At 36.9% G+C, this 23,609-nt stretch overlaps 1 protein-coding gene across 1 annotated transcript in view; it reads right to left on the reverse strand.

Annotated features, from left to right (window-relative positions):
• Positions 1–3,897: 3,897 nt before the first annotated feature.
• SLC15A5 (solute carrier family 15, member 5) overlaps positions 3,898–23,609 on the reverse strand; it is a gene marked incomplete at its 3' end in the record, with an annotated part of 67,180 nt that continues 47,468 nt past the window's right edge. Inside the window, 2 exon segments of the mRNA XM_008586378.1 lie at positions 3,898–4,029; positions 11,988–12,176. Of these exon segments, the coding sequence (XP_008584600.1) occupies positions 3,898–4,029; positions 11,988–12,176 (321 nt within the window).

Here is a 23,609-nt window from a genome sequence, read left to right on the forward strand (position 1 = left end):
GCTGATTACATCCAAAAGGGGAGGATTAATTGATTGTCATTAACTTACAATAAGTTTCAGCAATTTTCCATAAGACTATTGTTGGTCCTGTCCAATTCAACAATTTTTATCAGTTACCTAGAAGAGGTCTAGGAACTTGCTTACTAGATTTGCATATAATACAAAGCTAGTAAGGAAGTAAAGATTAGTAATTCACTACATGACAAAGTGAAGTTTCAAAAATGTCTGTTATGTAGGATGATGGGTTGACATTTATTAAAGATAAAGATAAAGCCTTGCACTTAATTAGAAAAGTAATTGGGATAAAATGAGTTGAATTGAGAGTGACTGCTCAAAAAAAGGTTTCAAGTTTTAATGAAAAAGTCAACGCAATCTTCCTTAACGTTCAGAGAAAGGAGTGTGCAGGTTGATAAAAGTAGCATGCCTATCCTGGTGGTACCCATGTTGAGTATTATGTTCAATTTTGGAAACCATATATTAAAAAAGATCCTGACAGACTGTTGTTTGCTTATTGGATGGGGAGAAAAGTGAAAAATTAGGGAATCATGCAATATGGAAAAAGCGGGGTGGTTTGTCTGTAATATAGCAGGGGCTTTGATTACTATCTTTATGGAGCACGTGCTGTGTGTATTAATTACTTAATCCTCAGAACAACATGATGAATTATTTATTACCATTACTGACATGGAACTAAGAATACATATCTAGACGACCTGAATTCAATTTGGGTGGTCTGACTTCAGAAGCTATTCTCTTAGCCACTATACCACATTATTTCTTGGAATATTTATCAAATATTTGAAGGTTGCTATGTGGATAGAAAGTTAAAGTTATTCTGCGGGGCATAGTTATCAATAGATGGGCAGACTCAGGTTATATCTCAAAGTAGAGAAGTTTTCTGGACACTAGAAAATGCTAATACATCTTCTGTTAAAATGTTAGACTAGACTATGTTACTAAGGTAACATCCAACTACAAGATTCTAATTTACTGACTTGATATAACACAATATTATCATGAACAGAAAAAAAACCCTTAACAGAAGAAGTAACTTAAATTAATTGGTGGTAATTTAAATGACGTTCTCTTGAGCACAAGTTTAGAAAGTGCCCCACCCCACATCCCATCTTGCTGAGATGTCCTAACCATGTATCCTTGGTAGCCTTCCTTCATGGGCACCAAACTCTGCCAAAATTATATAAACTTTTGTTTCTCCATCTTTGTACTCTATCTAGAATATTGTCAATATTATACTACATGCAGATCTCCTTCCAAGGAGGAAGTTATTATTGCAGAAATAACAAATGTTATTAAAAAGCCCATATATTTGGGGACTTTTAATAGTTGCTTGGTGTATTAAAATCAATGTTGGAATTGGTTTCAGAATGCTGAGAGGGTTATTTCGGTCAGACACTAGTTGTGATCTCTGGAGCACTTAATTTTATTTATTCTGCTTTAATTTTTACATTTAAAAGATAAGGATAACAATATTATCACCTTTACAAGATTATTGTAATGAATGCAGTAATACTTGTAAAAACTCTTACCATACTATGCAGATTCTCAATAAACGTTTCAGCTACCGGTGAATGTTTTTGCAAAAATAGTTGGATGCAATAAAGAATTTGCCTGGCTTTGTTCCTGGGATGTAAATTCTAAATTCTTTGAATTTCCGGAGTGATTGAAATGTCTTTGCTATTTATGGGGGGCCTCTTGGACCCCAACTTATAGTTTACACTAACGAAGTGACTCAGAATAGGGGCTGGCCAGCCAGAAAGACCAACCATGTGATTAGAGGGTTGAGCTTTGAGCCACATGTTATTAGTCCAACTTCTGGGGAGGGGAGGGAGGCTGGAGATTGAGTTCAACCACATGGCCAATAATTCAATCAATAGTGCCTATGTAATAAAGCCTCAGTAAAAATGGAGGACACTGAAGCTCAGGTGAGCTTTCCAGGTTGGCCACACATTGATGTGCTGGGAGGATACTGCATCCCTGACAATGCAGGAAACTTCACTTCTGGAACCCTGCCAGACCTTGCTCTGTATGCTTCTCCCTTTGGCTCATTCTGATCTGCATTAGTTTGTTATAATAAAGATGTAATCACAAGTACTGTGCTTTCTTGAGGTCTGTGAATCATTCTAGCAAATTATCAAACCTAAGGGAATCTGTGGGAACCCCACATTTATAGCCCCTTTGTCAGAAATGATGACAGTCTTGGGAACCTCCAAACTGTAGCTAGTGTCTAACATGAGGGTAGCCTTGGTGAGAGCTTAACCTATGAAGCTGGTCAAAATCTGGGTAAGTTGCTTAAGCATACATGTGAAAAATTTAGATTTATATAAAAATAAACTGGTAGTAATATTTGACTTTGCAGTTCATCTTAGAATATGTCAATGTGATTTGATTATAGAAAAAAAATTTAAAGCAAATTTTTAGAAACATCTTCACTGAGTAATTTGAAGAAAGAAAACATATATTTAACATCTAAAACATTTTAGGTACTGAGATAGGATACAAGTTTATAAAATCATAATGCCAGTGCTAGTCTCTTGTTTACATATGAAGAATCATTTTCTTTGAGCACTGGAATCATATCTTATGCAATTCTGTGCAGCACAAGGCGTGGCACCATGTAAATATTTAATACATGCTTTTGCTTAACTTTCTCAGATAACTAAAAGAAGGGCAGAGTTTGATCTTGTCAACCTTTGGTATGTTTGTTCCCTAGAACTCTACTATACCTGTCATTGTATTTATCACTCAATTTTATTGCTTCCCTGCACCTCTGGAAATCTCATGCAGGTTTGGAACTGTTTATTTTTCTTGCCATGGTATCCCCAGTGCCTAGTACAGTGCCTGGAACAGAGAGGGCCCTTGAAAGAGAGAGAGAGAGGGAGAGACAGAGAGAGATTGATTTTGGCCTGTGCAGGGATCTGAACCCTTGACCTTGGTCAATACCACACTCTAACCAACAGAGCTAGCCGGCCAGCTGATAAATATTTTTGAATGGAGACTTAGAGTTAAGAGGAGTTTCTCATTCACAGGAGTTAATTTTTCCATAGTTTGAAAGCAGATAAATTAAATGTGTTTATTAAAAGAGAATAAAACCCAGCACTTTCTTTACGTTATTTTAGGTACACAACTATAAGTATTTTTGGAAGTAGAGAAGTTAATAAGCTTGTGATGTTTTCCATAAATAAGCAAAAGTAAATTAAAATAAAATTTAAGCTATATTGGCATTTTAGAACAAATAAAGAAAATAATCTGTGCATTTAAAATACAGCCAAAGGCAATGCATTCTGACAGCCAATCATTATTATCATCCTGTCAGATTTTTTTCACCAACACATGTACTGATGATGTGTACTTAATTTTGCATCTGAATTTATCAGATTGGTTGTTTCTCCTCACCAAAATTTCTACTAGGTAAATTTCCCAAGATCATTTGTTATTCAACTCAAAATTCCTCTTTGGTTCCATAGACAGAATTTACGGCGAATAAGGAAAAAAAGACCATCCAGGTTCCCCGCACTCCTATATTTTCTTATTCTGAGGCTTGTCTGTGCCAGCTAAGAAGCATTGTTGAATATGGCCTCATTGAAAGACCTAATAAGAATACAATGACCAGTTTGTTTTAAATACACTAAAAAAAGCAGACAGGGTCTCATGAGAAGTGACATTCTGTAATTACCTCCTCCTATCAAAAGAAAAACAATTCCCAGAAATTAATGAATACAGCAAGAGTCTATTTCCTATCTTAATTCTATCTTAATTGCAAAAGTGGATCAATTAAGAAAAAGACTACACTGGCAAAGCCCCTCTCTTAAGATATTGTCTCCCAGTTCCCTAGTCATCAAATCAATGTATATAAGCATACCATGAACCTATTTTTACCTTTTGAGGTGAGATATACCAACTCCACCAACAGTGCCCCTGTGAAACACCCAAATCCATTGAACAGTGTCAAAAAACTCATAGAGGTTTCTCTAATGGTGCTTGCAACAAATCTGTATGATATTACAGAGACTGAGAGAAAAAAGAGACGGTCAGAATTTAGAATCTCCTTCCTAAAACAGTTTCACAGATACTGTTTTGATCATTAATATTGATCATACAGCAAAGAAAATTTACTGATGCAATCAAAATTTGGTTTGGACTTTGCTAAGGTTACTATAATAATATATATTATGATATAATTTACAGATGTCTTCACGGAATAGAATATGGCAAAATCTACCCTTGTACAGCTACGAGGAGAATTTGATTACTCGGCAGTTGCGTGTCCTAATATATTCACCCCGATTTCACTCCAATTTGAATATTTCTGAAGAATTTTGGATTGAGGTGAGGCCTATACTAGATGATATCATGAGAATCTATCAATTCTGTGATTCTATGTATATCATTAGGTTCCTTATGAAAAACATGAATTTATAGTACAAAATTTGCACAGAGGTTAAGAACATGGGCTCTGGTGTGAGACAAGGTTGTGCTAAAATCCCATGTCAATCATTTACGATCTCTGTGATTTTAGGTAAGCTGCTTAGACTTTCCAAGCCTCAGTGTCATCCTTTACCAAATGGGAATAATATCATGACTTATTTGCAGAGGTGCTGTGACACCCACCTGCTGTAATAGGTGTAAGTGCTCAGTGCCGTGTTGACTTGTAGGCACTGAATAAAGGCTGTTTATTTTTAGCAATATCAACCTTACCAAATCAAATAGCTCCTATTTGTGCAAGGCACTGTACATGCACTATCCCGTTTAAGGAGGGGACACCTAGAGAGAGACAGTAGCTTTAGCATTGGGTTTCCAAAGTGGTTCTTTTCTTCCTAAGTCATTGTTGAGGTACCAATAGGTTAAAATAGGTTAAAAAAATCATGGAGGAAATTAAAAAAATTTTTTTTAATTAAAAATATTTTTTGGGGGGCCGGCCCAGTGGCTCACTCGGGAGAGTGCGGTGCTGATAACACCAAGGCCCCGGGTTCGGATCCCATATAGGGATGGCCGGTTCGCTCACTGGCTGGGCGTGGTGCTGACAACACCAAGTCAAGGGTTAAGATCCCCTTACCGGTCATCTTTAAAAAAAAAAAATATTTTTTGGGGGGCCGGCCCAGTGGCTCACTCGGGAGAGTGCGGTGCTGATAACACCAAGGCCCCGGGTTCGGATCCCATATAGGGATGGCCGGTTCGCTCACTGGCTGGGCGTGGTGCTGACAACACCAAGTCAAGGGTTAAGATCCCCTTACCGGTCATCTTTAAAAAAAAAAAATATTTTTTGGGGGCCGGCCCCGTGGCGCACTTGGGGGAGTGCAGCGCTTGGGAGCGCAGCGGCGCTTCCGCCACGGGTTCGGATCCTATATAGGTATGGCCAGTGTGCTCACTGGCTGAGTGCGGTGCCGACGACACCAAGCCAAGGGTTGCGATCCCCTTACCGGTCACGAAAAAAGACAACAACAAAAAAATTTTTTTGAAATCAGAAATAGATGAAAGTAAATGCAAGTATATATGATTTTGTGTATTCCATATTAACATAACTATATTACAATGTGCCTAGCAATCTTAGGGATATATGTTAAATATTTGATATTTATTATAATGTATCTGGGATTTGTTTCAAAGTTATACACAGAGGGGAAGAGGGTATACAAGTAAGAATAGAGATAAAGTACAGCCTTATAACACCAAGGTCATGGGTTTGGATTGCCGAAACAAAACAACACAAAACAAAACAAAAACCAAAAAAGAATAGAGATTAAAGCAAGTTTGGCCATGAGTGGAAAATTGTTGAAACTGGAGGATGGATACATGGGAGTTTATTATTCTAATCTGTCTCTATTGTATATATATGGCAAAAATTTGTAAGTAAATAAGTTAAATAACATTAACAGGCTTAGCTTTGAGTGCTTTAGTTATTGGATTTCTAATTTTTTTCTTACTCTTGTGCTTTGCAAATTTTTCTACAGTGAGGTCATAAATAAATATTAAAGCTCAGCTAAGAAAGAAAAGTGATAATAGAAAATAGATGTGCTGTAAACCCTAAACTTTTAGTTTCCTTCTGTATAAGAAGAAAAAGGTTTTACTATGTCCTCCCTTCCCTCTAAGGATTATTCCACCTCTAGTTTACCTGTACGTTACCCCCAAACTCTTCATTTGCCTAGCACTTTTAAATGAACTTACGAATAAGTAATATGTATTAATGTTCCTTCCTGCATTAGTTTAACATTTCTGTTTTACTTTCTGTGTGTTCTCCACATGTTTTTATTCATTTATTCAATAAAATGTAAAGGACTCCCTTTTTGTTCTCCAGGAAAGGTGCTGAGTGCTGGGGCTCAGGGGTGAGTTTTCAGTTAATTTTTCTGAATTTTAAACTCTGGATGGGCAAAGAGCAGACATATATGTATTACAAAGAACTGTGCTAAACAGGCACTTCATTTCACAAATACCGATAACTATGGTGCTAAATAAAACACTGTGGAGAAGGGCTTCAAATATTGGTGGCCAGGACCATAGCTCTTCTGTGTAGCACAAATCACCAGCAGGAGCCTGAGACCGAGCCTTCTAGTATTTTCAGGAAGGTCCAAGTGACAGCATGAGGGTAACACTGAACAAACTTTGGGAAAAAAAGAGTCTCAGTTATAAAACAGATGTGGCTTGTGAACTTTCCTCTCTATAAATATGAAGGGCCAAACAATGAGCATAAACAGTAAGGAAGCCAATTTTTTTTCACTAAGAAAAAGCAGAACATACAAGCCCATTATTACTCTGCTGGTTAATTATTAATCCTATGCTTTTCGCTTGCTAGAACTTCTGGTATGGTATATAATTCATGAACACATTTTGCCAGCTCTCTGCCTGCTGGTTAATCTCTCTTTGGTGTCATTTTAGTCGTTTTGAAAGCCTCCAGTTCCCTTTAATAGGACTTAACTTTTCAAGTCCTCAATCTCCATTTTCGGGCATGTTCTGATCTTTTTCAACTTTAGTGATCATCAACTTGATTTTTTAGGCTCCGAGATACTTCTCTTAGCCTGTTATACTATAAGATGTTATCAATAAGTCTGCCACTACTCTAAAATTCGCATTTTACGATGAAGACACAATAAAAAATATTCAAACTGTATGTGGAAGCTGGTTTTCTTGCCAGTGGGAGCTAAAAAATGTGCCTCCAGGTAGTAGCTGCTTAGTGTTTGCAGAGATGCCACATGACAGCATATGCGGATAGGGCCGTAACCTCCTTCCTAAGGCACCTGCTACTGGGGACTCATTGCTGGAATTTTTTTCACTCCAATTGCTATGTTTATCTTGTTTGGTGAGAAGTTATTTTGAATATGTGGAGAAGTACCACAGTCCCAGAGAATGGAGCTTTATCCTATGCCACTTTCAGACCATTATCCTTCCTTATCCCTAAGAAACTTCAGCTGTGAATCTCATGTTATCAGAGTATGTCACCTCTCTTTTGTGGCATCATCTGCCAACCTCGAGGACACTTTCCTCTATTTCTTAAAGTTGTCAGCTCTTCTCTCATTGTCACACTCTCCAGTACTAGTCTTAAGTCTTGGCAATTTTCACATACATATACATCATCCTTCCAACTTTCCATCCGTCCAAATCTTGGTGTCTCAGTTCCTGGGTCTCCCATGTCTTTGTCCTCCATTCTACTTTAGCTTCCACTCCACTCACGCCCATGGTCACAGCCTGTACCTTCTACCTCTGACCAGGGGTTGGCCGACTATGGCCAGGTAATGTACAGCTTGCCACCTATTTTCATAAAGTTTTATTGGAACACAGCCACACACATTCATGATATGTTGTCTGTGGCTGCTTTTGCACTGCAGTGACATAGCTGAGTGGTTGTAACAGAGATGGGTCTGCAAAGCCTGTTTACTACCTTACAGAAAAAGTTCACAAACCCGTGCCCTGGATCAATAACTACAACCGCTCCATAATCTCAACTTTGTGTACTCCCCTCTGATCACCACCTTCAATCTTCCTAACTTACCCTCTACTGCTCAACCACAAAAATGCTGGAAGTTTTACAATGACAGAAATTTTTGCCTTTTTCTTTTCAACAACTGATATGTCTAAAGCTCCCAGAACAGTGATAGGCATAATGTAGACACCCACACAGTATTTTTTGAATAAACAAGCACAGGTTATAAGACAGCCAGAGTTTACACTGCTACTATTAAAACATAGTTTGTGAGTGTCCTTTTTTTTTCTTTTTTCTCGTAGTTCATTTCTAGTGTACGACATGGCTTAGTAGGGTAGGAAATGCCCACTAAAGGCTGGTCATTTAGCTCAATTGGTTAGAGAGCCACCTTGTAACACCAAGGTCAAGGGTTTGGATCTCCTTACTGGCCAGCTGCCAGAAGGAAAAAAAAAAAAAAAAAGGCAAAAACTGAGCTCCAGTCCTCCTTTTTAAAAAAGAAAATGTCCACTGATATTTGTGGAGTGACATAATGTACTTCCTTTCTCAATGCCATCTGTGTAGGACATAGTCAATAATTTGAATGATATATTTTTATTGTATATAGAAATAGGTATAGATTTTATTCACTTATTTGTTTATTCAATCAAAATACACTTATTGATCACCTATTTTGTACATGTGCTTTTCAGCAAGGAAGAACTGGAATATGGGGATGAACAAGAAAAACAAAAATCCTGACTTCAGGGAGTGTACGTTCTCATGGTGAGAGGCAGGCAGTACACATGCAAATATGAGTAAAGGGATTACAGATTTGAACAAATGCTTTTTACATATACATACATGCATGAAGGAACAGGGTGGTGGAATGGAAAGTGAGAGGATGGTCAGGGAAGCCTCTCTAAGGAAGACCTTTGAGAAAACTCAACAAGGAGAAGAACCCAGACATTTGAAAACAGAGGAAAGGGAATTCCAGATAAAGAGAAGATCAAGGGCAATTGCCTTGGGATGTGCTGTAGTTTGAATGTCCCCCCAAGCTCATGTTGAAACTTAATCCCTAATATGGTGGTAGAAGGCAGGGCATTTAAGAGGTGATCGGATCATGAAGACTGTGCCCTCATAATGGATTGATACATTCATGGAGTAATGGATTCATAGTTTAATGGGTTGTCATGGGTGTGGTTCCGATGGCTTTAAAAGGAGAGCATGTGAGAAGGTTAGCTCCCTTGCTCAGCCCATTTCTCTTGCCATGTGACACCCTCTGTTGTTGTGGAGAGTCACTACCAAGAAGAAGGCGCTCACCAGATGAGCCCCTCAGACTGTGGACTTCCCAGCCTCTAAAACTGTAGGAAATAAGTTTCATTTCTTTGTAAATTACCCAGTTTCAGGAATTCTGTTATAAGCAATAGAAATGGACTAATACAGGGTAGAGATACGTTGGTACCTTAGAAACACTCAAATTTCTAGCAAAGTGGTCAGGGGGTGGAATATAACAAAATGTAGTTAGATGGGTCTGCAGAGGCCAAATCGTGTGGAGTCTTATTCACCATGGTAGGAAATTTATCTCTAAAACCTTATTGTGGAATTTTAAGCAGGGAAATGATAGCACTTACATTTTGGAAAGATCACTATAGCTGTTTTGAAGAGGATGGACTCACCGGGCTAGAGAGAAAGCAGGAAGACAGGCTGGGAGGCTCTGCTAGAATCGGGGCTAGAGATGATGGTGGTAGAGACCAGAAGGACAGCAAAAGAGATGATGAGACATGGTCAGATTTAGGCTATATGTCACAGTGAAGACTCAGGCTTGCTGTTGGATTGGAGGTGAGAAACAATGGGAAGAGAGGGATCTGGGATAACTCATGTGAGAAAGACAGTTCCTCTCACACGACCAGGTCTCCTGGTGTTCCCGTTGTTTGTGGTAGAAAGAGCTGGGAGCAGGATGCCCATGCTTGGGTCCTGAGTCTGGCACTATGAATTCATGTGAAAGATGATAATAATAATAGTAATAATAATAGCAACACACATTATAGATGCTGATAATTGAGTGCCATCTATATATTAGGTACTGTGCTTTTTGCTTTACATAAGATATTTCACTTAGTCATTTGAACAGCTCTTCTCCATTTTATAGATGGTGAGAAGGGCTCAGAAATGCAGAGTAATTTTCTCAGTGTCACACAGCTGGTCAGTGGCAGAATTTCACTAGAACTCAGGTCTTTCCAGCTTTAAGACCATAGATCTTAACCACTATACTGTACTGCCTCCCAGAAGAGTAACTTGATTTTACAGTTCAAAACACCCTTTCACATTTTATGTCACTTGATTTTCAAGGACTAGTCTCTCATTCCCATTGATTCTTACCCTAATACTGTGATATAAGGAAGAATGATAATTACTTTCATCTTAAAGTTCAGAAAGGTGCAACTTGGAGGTTAAGTGAGTTTAACGTAGGTAGTAAGAGAAAAGCTGGAATCTAACCAAAGTCTTCTGGTCCCCAGCCCATGATCCCTATAGCAGATATGTCAGTTGACTTAGTTAGAACTCAGTTTCCTGATGGATAAATCAAGAGGGAGGTGGACTAACTGATGTATATCACATAATCTGCTTTTTTGGCAGCCAATGGCTATAGCACCTCTCTGGCTTCTGTATGTTGAACCTATGACTAAGCTGGCTGGGAATTTTCTTGCTGTGCTCACCCACTACGTTCACTCATTACCTTAGTCCACATCTAGCCCAGAAAATTTTGGCTGATTGCTTTCAACAATTTTCTGCAAAAATCAGGGAAGAACATGAGGGAAGATCACAAATGTTTGTGCAGTGGCATTGATTTACACTTCTTTTGTATTCTTTGCAGTGTTAAACAGTGATGTTCTCATCATAAAATTTTACAAAAGAATTTATTCATGCAAAATACATGGAATGAAATGATTTAAAATGATGTAAAAAACAAGTCTGACATACATATATATAACTATAACTACACACAATTTCATTTTGGCTTTTGAATGAATGGCTTTGATATCATATGAATACGTTTGTAAATACATTTTTATTAAATATATATGTTTAAGGAATTTGGAAATAACTTTAAAGATAATAGATTTCATCAAAGGTCTTAGACACAAATAAAATGATCTGAGTTGTCATTTAGGATGATTACTGTAAAGGTCGTGTGCTGGTTGATAGAATGGGAGAGATATTGGAGGTAAAAAGATAAATGTTATAAAAATACTCTCACTAAGTTATAATGGGGCATGAGTTAAAATCACGGCTTCCACTGCAGAGAAATATAAAGAAGGTAGACACATAAAATGTGATAAATTACACTGGTAACTATAAGCATACTCACACACACACACACACACACACACACACACACACATTACTGTATTGCAGGAAGTCACTGAAGTATTGTGATAAATTTTAAAGTGGCTAGTTTAATTAATACAAGCAATCTAGATAATCCAGACACCCTTGATATTTAATAAACTTGTTTTGAACCTGTCTTATGAAACACTAGTGATCACATTTAATCAGTGTAATTTAATTTAAAGACATTACATTATCTAGAAAATTGGCTCATTTCATTTGCGTGTTTATACATTCTCAAAGTAGGTTAAATGTCATTTTTGGAGGGAGTCTATCTTCCCTCCTGGGAGCAAGAGGGAAGAAGGAGAGAAGGAAGGGAGGAGAGAAGAGGAGAGTTTTCATCTGAGTGTGCTGAAGTTGCCTTCCAGGTCTTGGCAGAGTTTTTTTCCTCCTGTTGTGTAATGTATTTGACCAAATGGCTACTGATATTAACCAGGTTAGTAAATCTTTCATTCCATCTACATCCAGGCAGAATTAATAATTGTTCTGTATGTAGTAGAGGAATAAAGGGAAATGAAACATTTTTTTAAAATGGGGGTGATAAATAGGCTTGTTTGAGGCATAGTGGAGATTGAAATCTCCAGGGGACAAATAGATCACCTGCCATTTTAACTGTTCCTGTTGAAGTGATGTGTTCTGTGTAAAGGTTCAGTACATAGTAACATTAATTGATAAAACTGTTACTCACAGGCTGGGTTTACCAGTGTTCCAGCCACTCCAAGTAGAATGTACTGAAGAACCAGGTGGAAGCAAAGCATGGAGGAAACAGTGAGAATTCTGCCAGAAAGAGGCTGCTCTGCTGGAGGGAAATGTTTTCTATGTATTTCAGAGAAGACAGCTACCATCACAGACAATGCAGCAGAAAGATTTCCAGCAACTAAAAAAAAAAAAAAGTGCAAAAGAAAAAAGTGAAAGGGAGAGCTAGAAATTAGTCAACAGGCCATAGCATTTCTTGCACACTGACATGTGGGGGTGTTTCCACAACATTTTTTGGCCCTTGATATATCCAGACACCATCCTGTGCTTGGTCTCTGGCCTCAGAAAGGGCTGGATTGACTCCCTATTGCCTGATTTACTGGTTATATGACCTCAGGCCAGTCTCTTCAGCTCCTTATCACTTTCTTTAGCTCTAAGATGCTTACCTTGTAGGGTGGAGTGAGATTTTATTAAGGTATTATTATAAGAGTTCCTGATAGCAATTAATAGCAACTATTATTGATAATAAAAGCAGTGGTTTGAACTTTTACACCTAAATAATATATATCACTTTAGATAATTTTTTTGGGATATATATATATATATTATATATATGTATATATATATAAATCAAAATTATATATATTATATATATATATATATAAATCAAAAATGATTTGGGGGAAATTTAAAATAAAATTATTTCTTTAGCTTTAATTATTATTTAAAAAAATGGTTTTGAAATAACCTGAAGGCATTGCCAGTCCTCAGTTTTCTGTCATTTCTCTAATCTTTGCAGAAAAAGTAAAGCAGCTATTAGAGAATCAAAGACTGAAAACTTCAGTTTAGAAAAGAAAAGTTTAAAGAGGTAAATTAGCTAGGTGCAGAGTATAAATGCAAGCGATTATTCAGATAGTGATTAAGTTCTCTTCCTTTCACTTTTAGGGAATTATCTAAAAAATTTTGGTTGAAAATAAGTAGGAATTTTGTTACAGAGTTTATATCACAGCAACAATTCCATTTCTCAATTTATCATTTATTTTACTGGACTTGATCCTATTGTTAGAGCAGAAGCAAACTTTACCTTGATGGAATTTACTTAAAATTTAGAGATAGTCACATTTTGCTAACTTGCATAAAACTTTAGATAAGACAAAGCTTTCAATTCAGAAAAATCAATCTAATGTTTAAATAGCTTAGTATTTGTTTTGGTTGATAGAGAAACTGGTAGGTAAATTTTTTGATTATATCTCAGCATTTAAATGTATCCATAAAGACTGTTCTTTACTGGGTCTTCCCAAAATGGAAGGAGTAAAAAAGGAGGAAACTTGAAACACAGTTAAAAATTTTGAGAAAATTTTTATGTATTTCTATTTTTTTTAATTAATTAATTTATTTTTTGTCTTTTTCCGTGTCCGGCAACGGATCGCAACCCTCAGTGTTGCCCCCGTACCGGACCGGGGACTGGCAACGGGATCGCAACCCTTGGTGTTGCTCCTGCGCCTCGCTCAGCCAGTGAACGGGAACCGGTCTGTATGTGGGATCCGAACCCTCGGGCGGGAGCACCGCTGCGCTTCCCAAGCGGCGCACTATCCAGTGCGCCACCGGGCCGGCCCATATGTATTTCTATTTTTAAATTAAGGTCTATGAAGGCCATTCATGGTCAAGTAGAAATTTTGTTTCTGTGAGCAGCTCATGTAAAAAAAAAAAATAGGAATTTCACATATTTTCTGCCTTTAAGATCAAATTCATCACACAATTGCATTTATCTAGATTAGTTGGCACATTATAAACTCATCGGAAAGAGTGCTAACATGTCAGTTCAGTTCAATATTTGCGCCGCTCCTGCTGTATTCAAGGTAGTATGTGAGGCACAGTGGGAGATGTAAGATGAAAAAGACCTGTCCCCAGTCATTGCAGACTCATGTTCTATTGGGGAATATAAGAACTTCTTTCTAGTTGTAGAGATGAGGGACATCATTTTGTGCTTTATAGAAAGAAGAGTTTCAATATGAAAAGGTGAAGGCAACACAAATGGCATGGGCAAAGGCAAAGAGTTGAGAAAGAATCAGACAAATTTTCAGTATGGTGAGAAGCTCAAGTTACTTGGGAATCAGGGGAGAAGATAAATTGGGGTAAGATTATAATATGTGTTTAATATACTTTTAAGGAATTTGGAAATTACTCTGAAGATAATAGAATCATTGAAGACTTTAGACACAAGTGAAATGATTAGAACTGTCATTTAGGATGATTACTCTAAAGGTCATGTGCTGGTTGATAAGAGTAGAAAAGATAATAGAGGTAGAAAGATAGGAAGTTATAAAAATAATCTTGGTAAGATATAGCAGAGGCTTGAATTACAATCAGGGCTTCTATTTCAGAGAAGTACAAGGAAGGAAGAAATACAGGTGCAACAGAGTGCACTGATAAAACCACTAGAACTGAAGCAAAGGGCGAGGAGGAAGCAGATGTTAGTGTTGAGCATGAGTCCACGTGACCAGAAGAAGGTGGTGACGATAATATAACGAAGACCCCCATAGTAGATACAGAGAACGTGAATTTAATTCTGAGTTGAGTTGGAAATAACAAAAGGGTCATGGAAAGAAAAGTACTCAGAAGACAATTAAACATGTGAGTCATAGCTCAGGAGATTAGTTGACTCAAGAGCGAAAGATTAATGAATCATCTCCCTAGAGTCAGAGTTTAGGTTCAGGTGAAATTGAAATAAGATTGGGGAGGGAGAGAAGAGAAAGTCTAAGCAATGCCTTCAAATGTGTTTGCATTTGGGGCAAAAATAGAAGCCAAAACCACTGAAAGAAAAGTCAGAAAGATAGGTAGTGTCCAAGGGAAGGTTTCAAGGAGGAGGATACACAAAACAGAGCATTTGATCTTTTTCTCTAATTCTTGCCCTTCCCTCTTCCCCATCTCCTCCAAATCTGGGGTCCTCTCCCTTTCCCCACTACCTCCAAATACATTTTTAAGTTCTTGCCTCTCTCCAAAGTCACTGCCATCATTTTAAGCAAAGCCATTCTCATTTTTAACCCAGAGCATGTGCCATAGCATATTAACTGGTCTTTCTGTTTCTATGCTTGCCCACCCCTAACCTATTAGGCACCCAGCGGTCAGGGTGATCTTAAATGAATGTAAATTGGCTGTTACTTTTCAATTTAAATTCTTTTTATGGGTTTCTGTACAGTGAAGAGTAAAGCTGAAACCCTTAACATGGCCCGTGTGATCTGCCTGTTCTTGTCACCTCACTCTAATTGCTCGCTACTTTCTCCTCTCTGACCATGTTTGCACCACGTTGATCTTCTTTGTCTTTCTTTTTTTTTTTTTTTTTTGTCTTTTGTCTTTTTTTCCGTGTCCGGCAACGGATCGCAACCCTCAGTGTTGCCCCCGTACCGGACCAGGGACCGGCAACGGGATTGCAAACCTCGGTGTTGCTCCCACGCCTCGCTCAGCCAGTGAGCGGGAGCTGGTCTGTATGTGGGATCCGAACCCTTGGCGGGAGCGCCGCCGCGCTCCAAAGCGGCACTGTAGCAGTGCGCCACCGGGCCGGCCGGAAATGATATATTTTTAGTGTGTTCATTTGTCCCATGTCTGTATCAATTACCTCATCAGGAGCTTCATGAGAATTGGAACCAAGTTTTTTTGTTTACCACTCCTACTACCAAGAAAAGTGTCCACATGTACACACATACACATGAATAAATGAATAAATGACCACAGAGTTAAATATTTTGAGCTACAGAGGATAATGAAACATGTGACAAGTCAACAGTATTGATTGAATTATCAGTTGCTTTTCACACTCAAAGAACTCCCGTGATTGAATCAGGAAGCAAAGGGTTGAAGTTTGAGTAGGTGACGAATATGTGTAAGAAGTGCCATCTCATTTTCTAAGAAGTTCGGTGCATAGAAAAGGAAGTTGTTTAAGAAGTTAGTAAGATTGTAGGAAGCTATATAATAAGATGTAGAAGGCTTGGTCTTGTTTGTATTTAGAGGTGGGGAGCCAATGGAGATGAGAAAAATTAAAGACATAAGAGCAAGAAATAAATAATATAGAAATGTCCTCAAGTAGGTAAGAAAGGGAAAAGAATTGAGGGCCCCAAAAGTTTAATCATAGCAAGGGAAGAAAAAGCCATTTTTTTTTAAAGGAAAAGAAATGTACAGCATGTTTAGAACAGAGCACTGAAAAATAGAAAACTTAATTTGAGGACATATATACTGTATGATCTTGATCTTACAAGAGGGGTTAAATCACTTGCTGAGTGAGCGAATGGGGATGAAACTGAGGGAATAGAGGGGGAAGGTTTTAACAACCACGGTTGATGGGTTTAGCCAAAGGTGGAGCATCTATGGTAAAATTGGATCTGGTGGCTGTGATTTGCAGCTTATGTCACTGAATTCTCCCCCCCTTTTTTTTCTGACAGTGCAACGGCTGAACTATCCCAGACAGTGGATGCATAATTTAATGTTTCCCATTATGTTTTGCTTTTGATATTATAGTAAACAATTAGAATAATGTGGAATTATTCAATTTTTTTACAGAGCTCAGAAAAATTTTTAAATATTTTTTTCAAGAAAATAAGGCATTTAAAACTCATATAAAAGGCCAATAAACCCCTAAACAATTATATTGTTCAATTCATGATTAATCAAGGTTAGGATCTAGATAATGGCTAAGTATCTTTTTAATTAAATAGTTTCTACAGCAGGGCTGAGGGTGATTCTTACTAGTTATGTGACTGTGGGCAAGTCACTTTATCCTAAAGAGGCCCAATTATCTTGCTCACAAAACTTGGTATTAGGTAATGTGTAAACATGAAAGTTCTTTACAATTTGGAAAGAACTGAAAAATTTAGAATAATTTCAAAATCCCACTTTATAATAAAAATAGACTTTAATGTATACTCCAATATCTAAAGGGATATAGAGACTTCCAGTTAAGTTGGCTGATTGACTACACGATTTTATTTCTCTCCTTCTCATGATTCCAATTAAATGATAGCAGAGAATTTTCTAAAAGGTAAAAATATTAAAGGAAAAAAACACTGGTAAATGAGATTTAAGAAATATTTGGAAATTGGAAAAAGAAGTGGTAACTGATTTAGCAAAAAAAAGAGGAAGTACAACCTAAACTGATTGCTGATAGACTGAAAAAGCACGACCCTAGTCACTCTGAAGAATTATTTAGAAGCTCACAACTTGGAGACACCAGCTATTTCAGAAGGTGGAAATAAGACTCAGAAGGAAAACTGGGAGGACTGGTTGAAAGTCTGTACATGGAGCAGTGAAGTTCTCAAATTTCCAATTCTACCTAACTCATGAAGCTAGGTGAGGACTCATGTGCCATTCCCTCCTCCTGCAAGAGATTGGAGATTACTCTGCAGATTTTAAATAGGCATGACCTTGGACTCAGGAAGGAAGGGTGGGACTGAAAGTGAGGAATAGGTAAAATTAGGATTCTGAATGGTGAGACCCCTCCCCACCTCCCACCACACATATGCCTCACTCTCAGCACTAGGAAATATATCTCAAAGTCTTCTCTCAATAAGCTAAATGACTCCATTAAAAGATCTTTCTTTATAATACTTGGTGGGGGGAGAGGTCCTTGCAATAACATGACTAAGTTCCCTGCTAAAAGATTTTACAGAGAAGCCCACTTTTTGATAAGTTCCACCTACGCACATAGTCATACTATCCTCAGTAATACTATTATATCCTCACAGTCATATTACCCTTAGTCTATATAAATGGACAGCCAAAGATTATCAGACATTTTAGAAGAGCTTCCAACATTAAAGACAAAAAAATCAAACAAATAGGAAGTGGAGATAATCTGTAGTTAATATCCTCAGAGAGATCAGAGAAGTTATGGCATCCATAAAATATAAATAAATTGCTATGAAAAAAGAATAAGAAACCTTGGAAACCAAAAATGACCACTGAAATTCAAAATTCAGTAGAAAATTTGGAGGATAAATTCAAATAAATCTCCGTGAAATAAGAGCAACAACAATAACAATAAAAAATCAAACAAAATTAAGTTTACAGACATTTGAAGAAAAAATATTTAGAAACTTATTGGGTTATTTTAGGAAGGTCCAACATCTGATCAACAGGAGTTCAAAAAGGAAATACAAAGAAAATGGAAGGAAATTATTTCTAAAAAATAAAATTTCTCTGACTGAAAGAGCCCAGCTGAATCAAGAGTACAATGGTTGAGAAAGACCTTCATCAAGGCACAATGACGTGAAGTTTTAAACATCATGGGTACAGAACAGCCTTCCAGTTAGGAAAAGAGGTCATAAACACAGCAATGTTTCAGAGCAGCACTGGACTTCTCAATAGTAATTCAAGTTGCTTTCTTGGGTTTCCTTTTTTAGAATTTGAATTTTATAAGTATCTTCTAAGACACCCCTCATCCTAAGTAACTCAAAATAATCTACATAAAAAAATTATGCCTTTTTGATTTTTGATTATCACCTGTGCTGTGTAAAAAGGCTTATATTTTATACAGAACATTTATGGCATTATAGGCGATAGTTTAGATCAGGGTGAGCAATTTTTTTCTTTCTGTAAAGGCTAGTAGTAAATATTTTAGACTTTGTGGGTGAAAAGTCAAAATTGAGGATAATGTAACAAGACAGAAAATAAATTTCTACACATTTTTTATGGATGAAATTAAAAATAATTTCTTTTTGGGGGGTGATGCAATTTCACTTAATTGAGGTTCAAAGTTAGTGTTTCTTACTATCAAATCATTTGAAAATGTTCATCTGTAAAAATCACTCTTAGCTTGCAGGTCCTATAAAAACAGATGGTGGGCCAGATTTGGCCCCTGAGCTTCAGTGACTGGCCAACCCCTGGTTTAATCATCAGCTTTTATTGCCTGTTCCTAAATTTTAGCTGTGGTCTCACGAGAAAGTGTAACATTTTACCTGGGCCGCTGTTGCCTGTAAACATGAATGAAACCTGAGAAAGCAGTTTTTTGGCCTCTTCCCCTGTCGTTTATACTCAACGTGTTATCCCCAACCAGTACAGTAGGTATCACCTAGGAGCTTGTCAGACAGGCAGAATCTCAGTCTCCACTCCCGAAGGACTGAATCAGAATCTGCATTTAAACTAGATCCCTACGTGATTCTTATGCACATTAAATTTTGAGAAGCACTTCTCTAGCATAGAGTACTGTCAGACCTGATCTAGAAAAATCCAACAAAAGACACTTTTTCAGACAATTTCAAGCAAAGCTCATGTGTTCAACTCATTGTCTTAGCCTATTTGTGCTGCTATAACAAAACACCTGGGACTGGGTAATTTATAAAGAACAGAAATTTATTTTCTCACAGTTCTGGATGTTGGGAAGTTCAAGATCAAGGCACTGGCAGTTTTGGTTGTCTGGTGAGGGCTTTTCTTTGCTCCCAAGATGAGAGGAATGCTGTGTCCTCATAAACCAGAAGTCAAAAGGGCAAATTGAATGAGTTCCCTCCATGAGGCCCTTTCATAAGGGCACCTGATCCTATTGTGAGGGTGGAGCCCTCACGACTCAATCACCTCCCAAAGGCCACATGTGCCAATACTGTTGCATTGGGGATTAAGTTTCTACATCAATTTTGGAGGGGAAAAAAACATTCAAACCATAGCACTCATTTACCCAGATATTTTAGGGCAAAGCCTATTTTATCTGAAGGATCTAGATAACCATGTTTGCTTTCTATTTGCAATTACACTCTGGTGCCAATGAAAAATGACTTTTTTAAAATTCAAAACAAAGTTTGATTCCAACCCAAGTTTAATCCACTCCATTTTTAATTCTTAACTTGTATGAGATCATAACACATCCAAAGCAGAGTGCCGTTTATCAGAATGCACACATTTTAAACCTCTAGCAGATCTGTATTTATAAGATAAAGGACAATAGTTCCAAAAGAGATATTATATTCAGGTAAATAATGTATGTTTTATTATTGGCTGTGTGGTTGCAAACAAGTCCATAAGAGTCTTGAAACTTTTATAGTTTATTCTATTGTCCTACTGTCGAGCTAGAGCTGGGTCTGGAGCTCACAGACCCCTCAAGCCCGTTGTCCAGACTGGGTCACAAACCCTTCACACACAGGTCTATGAGATAGATAACTGGCAAAAAGGTCCTTGGAGCCTTGGGTTGGAGAGCATGGTCATGCAGGGCAGAGGCCTGAGGCAGTAAACGCCAGCCAGGTGGCAGTGCTGTGCATGTGCACTAACTCCACCCCCACACAACTTGCTTACAAAGAATGTGCTGCACCTCCCCCAATGGGACCTAAGACAAGGAGGCCTGACTTAATTATTCTATTTTCCCAACACCTACCATGTATTAATTTTCCAAATTTGATCACAATGAAATAGAAGAAAGTCAGAATTCATTCAAACATCAAGGTTGTACTTTTTATCTCATTTTGAAGCAAATCTAATACTAAAAATGGACATGCTAAGATTCTTTAGGTATTGGCTAAATTTATTCACTGAGAAAGCTATGAAGTTTCTATGGATAGTCTGATGTATGAGTCTCTGATATGTAAGCTCACAACCAAAAGTATGAAATTCTATTGAATCCTTGATAAATTCCCCTTGGATCCATGGTTTTGGAAAATTCCAAGATTGATTAGGAAATTTGCTCACGTGAGAACACACTAGTGTCCACGAACCACTCTCACAGAGGCGGCTATAATTTTGTTGGCAGGTGTATCTGCTGCCTTTGGAGAGGATATTTCTCATTCACTATTATAATTGCATATGTTTTTTGTTTTTATTGTTTCTCCTATTAGTGGTGTGTTCCCGGACTCGATCTAAGCTACTTACCTTCTCTCTTTTGTTTCTCTTTAGATCACTGGAACTCATTCTGGGAAATTCAACTTCAGTTTGTGTTTTGATTTTTGAATATAAAACAGGTAACTTATTTACATAGAGATCAGATACACAAATGTATCTCTGTAAGGCAACAATTATTGCTTTGAAGAGTGTACTAGATGGTCTACTTCACCTCTAATTTAATTCCAGTTTGATGTTAACTTTAGGAGCTGAGAACATTGATGCACTTTTATTAAACAAATGAATAATTGAGTGAATGACTTATGCAGGCCAGATATTTACAAGTTACATCTTTTGGTGTTTTTTCCCATCAAATATTTTGCACTGGGTGGATACTGTAATGTTTCTTGGGAAAAGGTATCCATTTGAAAACTATATAGAAAAAGTAATTTTGACTGAGATAATCCTATTTTCAACGAAAGTGACTGGATCCCTGACTTGATTTTTAGTTTATCAACCACTTTTGTTTCAAAACATGCACAAAAAGCTTTATATGACCTCCAATTATTAGAAATAGTAGAAGTTAGTTGTTGTGTATAAAGTGACCAACACTTTGGCTGTACCTGTATTGCAAAAGACTTAGAATTTGAATTTTGAGGTTTTTATTTCAAAGAGGAAGGTCTTTCAGATATTTGAATATACTTCATCTGCATTTCAATATAAATGTTATTTAAAAGCCAAGATAATTTCTACTACTGTGTTTTACACTTCTGCTTTGTGTAAGACTTAATAACAATCTTAATTAGGCTCATTTTAGTCAGAATAATACTTGTGTGTGTCAGCACTAATTATTGAATGCCACATACTGCAGGATTTTAATTAATGCTAAGGAAAGGAAATACTCATAGTGTAAACATTTCTGAACTGAAAAATACTAAAATGAAGTATGCCCAATTTTGACAGAGGATAAATCACAATGATATCACTAATTCTAGATTTTTGGTGAATTAAGGTTGACTTTTAAAGAGCTAAATTCACTCAAGTGTAATATTAGGGAAATATAGCCATGATAAAAAACACTTTGAGCATGTCAAGTCTTTGCCTTTCACAGTCCTGGAAGGTTTAGAGATTTTTTTTTTAAATAGTCGGTATCCTGCATACTTCTTGATTTCATCAGGCAATGAACTTGTGAATGTCATATCCTGAATCAGAAACCCTTCTTTCATTGCATTGTTTTGGAACGAGATAAAGAAAATGAGTTTAATTTTTCCTTTACTAAAATTCTAATTTGGCCAAATGAGTGAAATTTGCCCACTTCTCACTCTTGGTCTGGACTGTGATTTTGCATGTCACACATTCTGCATTGGCGTTGTCTTCACCTTCTGCCTCCTTAAACAGACGGTCCCTGGAAGGAGAATGACTGAATGTGGGAGAGCGTGGGAGCAGATAAGGAGTAACTACCCAATGTGGTGAAAGAAGAGTGTTTTATTTGCTGTGGAGTGTTTAATCAGAAACAGCAGTTAGAATTCCGAGTTAACACTGATAATTTAAATTCTATAATCTAACAGTTATGGGTAGCTAGTAAGTGGAATAATAATAATAATAACAATAATAATAATAATGATGATGATGATGATGATGCAATGGCCTTGGAATTAGAAGACTTGAAATCAAATGACACTCACTATCTTTGGGACCCTTGACCTATCAAATGATGGTTTATCATGAGGCTAAATGTAATATGAATATGTATATGAAGGTCCCGACATTCAAATTAGGAAGTCATAAATATATGTTTATTTGTAATTCATATATTTCACCCACAGTTTTAGGCACTTAAGTTCAATGTGAAAGGAAACTTTAATATTAGACTAGTTCAATTATGTAAATTAGTATCAAAAAGTACCCTAAGTTTGTACTTTCATGTCCTGATAAAACTTGTTAATCTTCCATAATCATAACCAGAATATGGAAGACTTAAGCAAATATCTAGTTTAAGATACTCATATCATCATATTTTTATATTCCCATAGCACAATGTTATATAAATAAATGAACAAGTAGCAAATAAATGGATAAATGGTGTCTGGTTCAGAAATAACTGAATTCAGTTTTCTGTATCCAGTAGAAGACAGCTTAGTTTCTTTTGAAGTGAGTTTAGATTTTCCTTTTTCCTACACAGTAGGTCTGTGGTACCAGTCTTGAAGAGGAATATTTAATTCACTAACAGCATCAAATAATATATTAGATAACTCTAACTTTCCTCTATCCAGAATAAAACATATTCATCTTTAAGAACAGAAATGATTTCAACTATGTAGGAGTGGAAAGTTGTCCCAGGGAAGTTGCTCATATTTAAAGTGAATTTAAGATTTCTTATTCTCAGGAAAGATTTCTAAGGTAGTTCTTTTAGCCATGCTGTACAAAGTATTTTCCTAAAGTAGCTCAGATTTTTAAATTTTTAGTAATTAAGCATAATTTGGAAGCTCAGAGTAGGATGTTTCATTATACTGCACAAGACTGCCAAGAATTTTGGCATTTCACAATATAAATTTACTCCCATTTTGTCCTGCTATTGCATTCATTTTGTTTCAATAATGTACTTGCTGAGGGCATTTACATACAATGTCTCACTTTTCTTTTGTATCTCAAAGTGCCTAGGGTAATGTTGGCCATTCACTAAATTCTTACTGGTTTTTAGACTTGTACATTGACAGACAAAAAAGCGCTTTTTAAAATTTAAAGATTTTCAAAACTTATTAAGATTTATAGTTTGCTAAAGCCCATTATTACAGTAAATAAAGATGGGGTTACCTGCTTAAGA

The sequence above is a fragment of the Galeopterus variegatus genome, unplaced genomic scaffold, assembly GCF_000696425.1.
Source record: "Galeopterus variegatus unplaced genomic scaffold, G_variegatus-3.0.2 Scaffold3968, whole genome shotgun sequence".
Classification (NCBI taxonomy): Eukaryota; Metazoa; Chordata; class Mammalia; order Dermoptera; family Cynocephalidae; genus Galeopterus; species Galeopterus variegatus.